This window comes from Oryzias melastigma, linkage group LG6, assembly GCF_002922805.2.
Source record: "Oryzias melastigma strain HK-1 linkage group LG6, ASM292280v2, whole genome shotgun sequence".
Lineage (NCBI taxonomy): Eukaryota > Metazoa > Chordata > Actinopteri > Beloniformes > Adrianichthyidae > Oryzias > Oryzias melastigma.
In genome coordinates this window covers 29,802,521-29,811,173 of record NC_050517.1, presented here as the reverse complement: position 1 = coordinate 29,811,173, position 8,653 = coordinate 29,802,521, and the positions used below count along the sequence as shown (strand labels likewise).

The 8,653-nt window shown below is 42.8% G+C and overlaps 1 protein-coding gene across 8 annotated transcripts in view; it reads right to left on the bottom strand.

Annotated features, from left to right (window-relative positions):
- The window catches only part of adat1 (adenosine deaminase tRNA specific 1), a 29,126-nt gene that overhangs the window by 13,293 nt on the left and 7,180 nt on the right, over window positions 1–8,653 (bottom strand). For 6 of the 8 annotated variants that reach the window (XR_002920325.2, XR_002920326.2, XR_002920324.2 and 3 more), the window contains 2 exons: window positions 7,636–8,296; window positions 827–972 (listed from right to left, as the gene is read on the bottom strand). Coding sequence is in view for 4 of the 8 variants with exons in the window: in XM_036212528.1 (XP_036068421.1) it covers window positions 827–972; window positions 7,636–8,296 (807 nt within the window). In the remaining 4 variants the exon portion in view is untranslated. The remainder of the gene's footprint in view (window positions 1–826; window positions 973–7,635; window positions 8,297–8,653) is intronic. The other 2 variants (XM_024282182.2, XM_036212527.1) reach the window with 2 other exon arrangements.

Sequence of the window (8,653 nt, the reverse complement as noted above, 5' to 3'; positions counted from 1 at the left end):
CCTGAAATGTTCCTCAGCTGGAAGAAACAGTTCTTCACCAGCTGTTTGGTGTAGATGTACTGTTGCAGTTCCTCAGAAGACCCCTAGAGGCTGGTTATAAATAAGGACATTTATCGACTCCCATCTCAAAAAGTCTAGTTTTACAGCAGATAAATGTTTCTTTTGTCCTGCAGTCTTTTACAAACCTGCAACACTTTGTGTTGGAAACAATCACAATAAAACACAAATCAAATAATATGGTCCTTGCCATCAGTACCTGATGCTGCGGGCCATAATTAATTGATATGTGGCAGAAATTATTTTTAATACTAATAAATCTATAAAATGTCGTTTCTGTTGTAACATCAGTCTTTGCCAAAACTAATATTGATTGGGATTAAAGGGAGGACTGAAGAGCAGCTTTTGTTCTTCACGTCGTCCAGGCGGCTCTGCAGGACCAACCAGCTGCTCCAGTCCAACTGTCTGCGTGATGAAGAATTAGATCAAACACGACAATCGGACTCGATACAACATTAGGATCCTCAATCAGACGATCTATCAATGTGATCAAACATTCCAGGTTTATCTTCTCATCACAGAATCCCTGCAGTTACAGAATCTAACAAACATTGTAACTAACAACACGTTTATTATTTAACTAAAGCAAACATTTGAAACTTTATTGAAAAATAATGTTGTTTTTGACTTAAAGGGTCCATACCATGAAAATCTACTTTCTGATCTTTTAAGTCTTCATTCCTCTCCATGAAGAACTCCAGAGCGGTTCTGATCCGTTCAAACCTGCAGCCCCTCCCATACCCACCAAAACGAGCAGGTGAGACGTTACCTGCTCCACAGGGGGAGATGCGCCCCTGTCCGGGTCGGTGTTGAAGCCGGGCCCGGTTCTGGCTGAAGGGGAACTCCAGGCTGGACTGCAGCAGAACGGGGGAACATAAAGAGAACCCAGACGGGAGTTCTGATACGTGAGCGCACCTGAAAACACAGAACCTTAGCTTTAGAACCAGCTGAACTTCTGCTCCCACCGTCCAGAACCCGAGACCCGTCTGAGCTCTCAGAATCAAGACAGACGTCAGACAAATGCTGTCGGAGTGTAGAGTCATGTCTTCACAGCTGAGATGACTGAACGCTGTTACCAGCGTGTGATGGAGCAGCTGACCTGCAGGACGCTGCAGGTAAACAACCGTCCTCAACACTCAACACTTCTCAGGTCTGCGTCCTCCACGTCACCAGGAGAACAGATTTCAATCTGCAGCTTTAGCAGCTGTTTGGATAATCGTAAATAAAGTTTATACACTCTTAAGCCCAAATGGAAAATCAAACAATTTACTTGATCATTTTCTATCTAGTTGTATTGTTTCTTCGTCTTAGGTGGTTCATAAATCAAATGTCAGTGATCCTGTCAGCTCAGCTGATCCTCAAACTCCTCTGGATTACCCGAGTTCTGGATCATTTCTAACCCGGTTAGACAAACGTTACAAGAACTTCAGTGAATGCTGCTTTGATTATGAAGGTAATTACGATTTTATTCTTTAGATCTGTGCTAATGCTAACGCTAGCATTAGCTTTGGCTCTGAGACGTGGAGCTGCAGAAGATCTTTTCTCACCAGTTAAAGTTTCCTAAATATCGTTCTCACATAATCCTGTAAACGGATCTAAACTCAGACGATTCCAGCGTGTCTGACGTTAAAGTCAAACTTATTCCTGTTGTGATGTTTTCTACTGCGGTCAGTGAGCTGCTGTTAGGTTCTAACGTCACTCCTCTCTGTTTTTGATCATAAATGTGTCTGATCTGGAGGAAAATAAAGGTAAAAATGATTCAATTAATTGAAAACTGTTGACAAAAATGATGATTATTTTTACTTGGCCGCTCTTATTTTGAAAGCTGAAACTACGAGCTCGATATCTGCTCTGAACATTTTCACTGATCCAAACCGTTCCTGTTTTTACAATTATCCCCTAAAATATCCATCAGAACAACAAGTACATTAAAATTAAAATGTGTGCGTCGATGCAGAGATGTGTGTCTGTGCTGCAGGTATTAAACGTGACCAACATGAATTTCTATCAGCTTTTGTGCTGATAGAACTAGAAATACGTGGAAATAACATCAACCACAATAGAATATCTACTCAAATGAAAGGCGGATATTTTCAATTAAAACCTCAAATATTGAAGGATTATTCCAATTTGTATTTAGATTTGTGAGCGATCTAAGACAGGAATGAAAATACAGTTCAGCAGAACATTTATTAAATGAATACGGTAAAACATTTGTCCATTAAATCTGTTGTTTATGTGAAATTGTCTTAAATGTTAGACAGTTTCACATAAATAATAATACACAAACAGACATCTTTATTTGTCACTGTCTCAATGAAATTAAAAGTGCCTTCTGGTTGTGCAGCACTCAAACTTTAAATCAACTCTTGGTAAAAACAACTTACTACTAAAATATTAAATAACATAAAAAACATTATAAAGTCCTGCTAAGTAAAACAATTTTAACTAAAATACCAGGATCCCCACTAGGTGCTGAAATGGTTATAATAATATAATAAAATAATAATAAGTTTGTTCCGGTTTACTTTCAGAGCTCCAGGTTTCACGTTTACCAGGTTTAAAAACGTGGAGTGTTTCTGTCCGTTCTCTGACCTGCAGCGTCTGAAGCAAACAGGAAGTTTAATAAATAATAACCTGTCCAGCTGTCAGCAGAAACATGGAGCTCAGATGGACCAACCAGAAAGATCTGAGCAGGAAGCAGCAGAAGGCTGTCTGACATGTCTTGATACGGACGAATATCTATCATTTTATTATTCATTCATGAAAGAAATAGTTTGTTGGTACATATTTAATAACCAGAGTTAAAGGTGGATTTGTCTTCAATGAAACTTCATCTGGACAGACATTAGGAGGCGAGACGCTGCTTAGTGATGGGTCGCTGCCGGCTCCAGAACTGTTACCATGGCAACACTGTGTTTCAAATCAAATCTTTATTTATAAAGTGCGTTTCATGGCCCGCGACAGCTCAAGGCGCTGTACGTGACTAACTAGTGATGCACGAGATTGACTTTTACAACCGACACCGATGTCCGATAATTCACAGCCTCTTGCAGCCGATATCGATAAAGATATCAATATCAATACCGATATTGATAATCCAAAAAAAAAAAAAAAGTAACTTGAGAAAAAAATATTTGCAAGTACAAAGTAAGAGTGTGTGGCTGTTATCCAACATATTTTACCTGCAATGAAGTGATTAACCGCCAGTACAAACACTACCAGCGTTTTCCGTCTGGTGAACATCTATGACTGGAGAACGTTCATCTCAATGGTCAGAACTAATGTGAAGACTTTGACTGAAATATCAGTTTAACAAGAACATTTATTCAACACAAACAATACCCGATATAATAACATGCAAAAGAAGTACTTTCAGTTCCTGCTTTGTTTGAAACTGATGTGCAGAATAAATGATTGATCTTTAAAATGAACATTTCAAAAACATGCACATGCTTGATTCTACCAGATTAGAATCAAGCCTCTCCGGCAGAACCCGGTGTATTTATCCCAGTGTATTTATCCCGGTGTATTTATCCCGGAGTATTTATCCCGGAGTATTTATCCCGGTGTATTTATCCCAGTGTATTTATCCCAGTGTATTTATCCCAGTGTATCTATCCCGGTGTATCTATCCCGGTGTATCTATCCCGGTGTATCTATCCCGGAGTATTTATCCCGGTGTATTTATCCCAGTGTATCTATCCCGGTGTATCTATCCCGGTGTATCTATCCCGGTGTATTTATCCCGGTGTTTCGACCGGTTACTGCCGTTACGTTTATACTACACCTGAGAGCGCTGTCTGCATCTACTTCCCCCCATCAAACACAGGTGTGATGTGGAGCCGCGCTGTTGTTGGGCCGCTATGCTAGCACCGCTCAGCAGTAAAACACAGAGAGGAAGTATCGACAGTTTAACCCGTTAATCGACCCGTTAATCGACCCGTTTTTTTCATGTTGGAATTATCGGCGTGACGTCATAATGTCCAATATGGGACGATATTTATCGGTAACCGATATCATCGTGCAGCACTATAAGAAACATAAAGAAAGAAATTAATCATTTAAAAACAAGCAAGTGTCCATTACATCTGAGAAATGATTTAAACATAAAATAACCAGATTGAAGAACTAATAATCTTTTTTTCTTTGGTTAGTGAGCATGAGGGACACAGGATATGATCCCTCATCAATAATGAATGATCGACACGTCTTCATTCAGTCTGATAAAGGAGACACCTCGAAGGATCAGGATTATCCTGGATGAAAATGACGGATTATCCAACACGATGTCAAACTCCCACAGCTGGACATGGAGATCTTTGGAGCCAACAGGAACGTTTTCAGGGCCGGTCCTAGGCAGGCGACCTATGCAGCTGTCTACAGCGCCATCTGGTGGATGGGGCGCCAAATTGCAGTGATTATATCTTCTTTTTTTTCTTTCTTTCATTTATTATTTATTTCTCAGGGCGACATGCAGCCCAAGAGGGTACAAAGTTTAGTGGCAAATACAAAAGGGGTTTATACGAATATACAGATGGTGAGACAGATCCATAACCTCCACGGTAACAGAACACTTTCAGCTCTGATCCGTCTGCTCAGCTGCCACTCAAAAACTATGAAAAACAATCAGATCTATTTAACATTAAAAAACATTAACCTTCCACGTCCCTCCTTCTGCTCCTAATTCAACATATTTATTTAGATTTCCATCTGATTCAGATTTCCATCCGTCAATTCTAAATCAGAAGCTCTGGAGCAGCACGACTCCCACAGAGCTAAGAATTCATAGATCCACCTTAACAGTGTCTACACCCAGCATGAGTGTTGAGTTCAAGAAGAGCTTTCAGAATAAAGACTGGACTATCACTGTGATACCAGCACATGGATCTACAGCACATGGATCTACAGCACATAGATCTACAGCCCACAGACCTACAACCTATAGACCTAAAGCGCATAGACCTACAGCGCATAGACCTACAGCACATAGACCTGCAGCACATAGATCTGCAGCACATAGACCTACAGCACATAGACCTACAGCGCATAGACCTGCAGCGCATAGACCTGCAGCGCATAGACCTACAGCCCATAGACCTACAGCCCATAGATCTACAGTCCATAGATCTAGAGCCCATTGACCTACTGCCCATAGACCTACAGCCCATAGACCTACAGCCCATTGACCTACAGCCCATTGACCTACAGCGCATAGATCTACAGCGCATAGACCTGGAGCGCATAGACCTACAGCCCATAGACCTGCAGCTCATAGACCTGCAGCGCATAGACCTACAGCCCATAGACCTACAGCCCATAGACCTACAGCCCATAGACCCACAGCCCATTGACCTACAGCCCATTGACCTACAGCGCATACAGTGCTCAACATAACTGAGTACATCCCTCTACATTTCCTTCACAGCTCTATTCTGATAAATAAGACTTCGTATCATATAAATCCAACTGAAATGATTCATTCCTCCATCATGATCAGTTTTTAAACAGTTGGTACTTCCGTGATTTGAAAAGGATGCTGAAAGAATCATTCATCACTACCAGATCCGAGTCCCTGGTTGGTTGGCTGGTTTAACCTTCAGCCCATATTCAGTTGTTTTCTACATGGAGGCCAAAAACAGACTCAAAGTGTAGTAATGGCGAGCGAAAGGTGTCATCAATCACCAAAACGTCCCAATGCTACAAGGACAAATACCACCGCGGGATGGGGAGCTGTCGCCAGAATCTTCCAGATTTCATGCCTCTGCCCAATTTTGGTGGAAATAGTTGGTGTGGTCATGAATGTAAACTGCGGCGGTCAGGCGTGCAGACCCCTGGACTATCAGGCGGTCAATGGCACTTGACATGGACGGTTCCATCTGCTGACATCTGCTGAAAATTATTGCAATTTGATCGCTGCGCTGTGGCATTATGGGATATGTGACCGAAGAGCGGGGTTTTGGCCATCAAAGATTTGTACGCATGTTGTAGTTGGTTATGCTGCCTCGTAATGTCCCAAAAGAGGCGTGAATGTGAGAGATTTAAAGGTGGAAACCTGAAAAGGAAACACGAATACACAGAGATGTCAGTGGAAGATATAAATCAATCCGATTACTTATATAGCACTTACAAAAGCAGGAGAAACCTACCAGCTGTACAAATATAGTCCAATAAGGATAAAAACACTAAACAATGACAAAACAATGAAAGGTAACCAACGGAAACCAGCTAACCAAAAACATTTCTAAACGGATTAGAAATCCCTGAAGATCAGGCTGATCTACAGAGAGAAAAGCCTTCCCAATGTGACACAGTATAAAGATTTTCTAAGACCACTTCTGTTGACTAATGATAGATCAGACATGGGCAAACTTCGGCCCGCGGGCCAGACCCGGTCCACCCCCATGTTTGGTCCGGCCCGCTGAACATATCAGAGGCATGATTTTGTCCCATCTGGCCATGCAGATCAAGACCCACATCAAACGTGTTTTTATTCTCCCATCTGAACCCCAAAATCTCCGTTAAACAGAACAGATTTTTCTTTTCTTTCAACATCTTAGCTCACCTTTTCAACCTGTAGACGCTTTCATTAAAACGACCTGCAGACTCTTTGATAAAAACGACCTGTAGACTCTTTAATTAAAACGACCTTCAGACGCTTTAACTAAAACGACCTTCAGACGCTTTCATTAAAACGACCTGCAGACGCTTTCATTAAAACGACCTGCAGACGCTTTCATTAAAACGACCTGCAGACTCTTTAATTAAAACGACCTGCAGACTCTTTAACTAAAACGACCTGCCGACGCTTTCATTAAAACGACCTGTAGACTCTTTAATAAAAACGACCTGTAGACTCTTTAATAAAAACGACCTGTAGATTCTTTAATTAAAACGACCTGCAGACGCTTTAATTAAAACGACCTGTAGACGCTTTAATCAAAACGACCTGCCGACTCTTTCATTAAAACGACCTGCAGACTCTTTAATAAAAAAGACCTGTAGACGCTTTAATTAAAACGACCTGCAGAAGCTTTAATCAAAACGACCTGCCGACTTTCATTAAAACGACCTGCAGACTCTTTAATAAAAACGACCTGCAGACTCTTTCATTAAAACGACCTGCAAACTCTTTAATTAAAACGACCTGTAGACGCTTTATTTAAAACGACCTGCAGACTCTTTAATAAAAACGACCTGCTGACTCTTTCATTAAAACAACCTGCAGACACTTTAATTAAAACGACCTGTAGACTCTTTAATTAAAACGACCTGCAGACGCTTTCATTAAAACGACCTGTAGACTCTTTAATTAAAACGACCTGCAGACGCTTTAATTAAAACGACCTGCAGACGCTTTAATCAAAACAACCTGCAGACACTTTAATTAAAACGACCTGTAGACTCTTTAATTAAAACGACCTGCAGACGCTTTAATTAAAACGACCTGTAGACGCTTTAATTAAAACGACCTGCAGACTCTTTAATAAAAACGACCTGCAGACGCTTTAATTAAAAGAAATAAAGTAATAAAGAAATAAACTTTCCTGAAAGTTCAGACCTGAGTGAGCTCCTCACCTGTCAATCACAGCTCGGTGCAGAGCCTCGGCGCTGTACGGACACCGACCCACCACCAGGGTGCTGAAGTACAGCGCCTCCTGCAGGTAGTGAGACAGCAACGCTCCCTGGAAGCCCAGCACCCCCCAGCGGCACAGCTTGTCGCTGCAGCAGAGGGACAGGGTGGGCTCTCCTCTTCCGGGCTTCACCCGCAGCAGCCCGGTGCTGTGGTACCGCGAGCCCGGCAGCCGGGGATCGGCCGGCCCGCCGGGGACACACTTGGCCCCCGTCCGGTGAACATCTGGGACCTGAGGGCGCTCCTCCACGCTGCCGGTCTGCGGCTCAGATGGAGTTCTGGTTCCGGCCTGCGGCTCAGATGGAGTTCTGGTTCCGGCCTGCGGCTCAGATGGAGTTCTGGTTCCGGCCTGCGGCTCAGACGGAGTTCTGGTTCCGGCCTGCGGCTCGGCTTGATGCTCAGCCTCATGGCGGTTTTCAGAGCCTCCTCCTCTGGTCTGCTGCTCCTCCACATGAGTAATCTTTGAGTTTGGTCCTTCCGGTTCTTCAGCTTTTCTTTTCAGGGAACTTCCTGCATCCGTCCGTCCCACCGGAGTGACGGGATCGCAGGGCTGAGCCTGGCAGGCCTGGAGGCCGTGAGTCACCGGGATGATGGAGGCATCGCCGCCTGAAACAACACGGGGCTCGAGGGGTTAAAAGGAAGAACTTCAAAGTGAAATTCCTGAATAAAACAAACGAATGGAAGCTGCTAAACACGGGACAAAGCTAGACAACATAAAATGAACTCTGGAGTCCAGAACGTGGAGCCATCATCTCAACACTGAAGCACGGAGGAGGTCGCATCAGGATTTGTTCATGAGAATCATCATGTATCCTTTATTATTTTATTTTTTAAACACAGGCTTTAAAATATGCGTTTACACTTAGACTGGACTAAAGTCGTTTTTACAGAAACATTTCTGCACCTTTGAGGGAACATTTGACCCCTCCCCCACATTCTCAAAAACCCACCAAAACGTGCTCA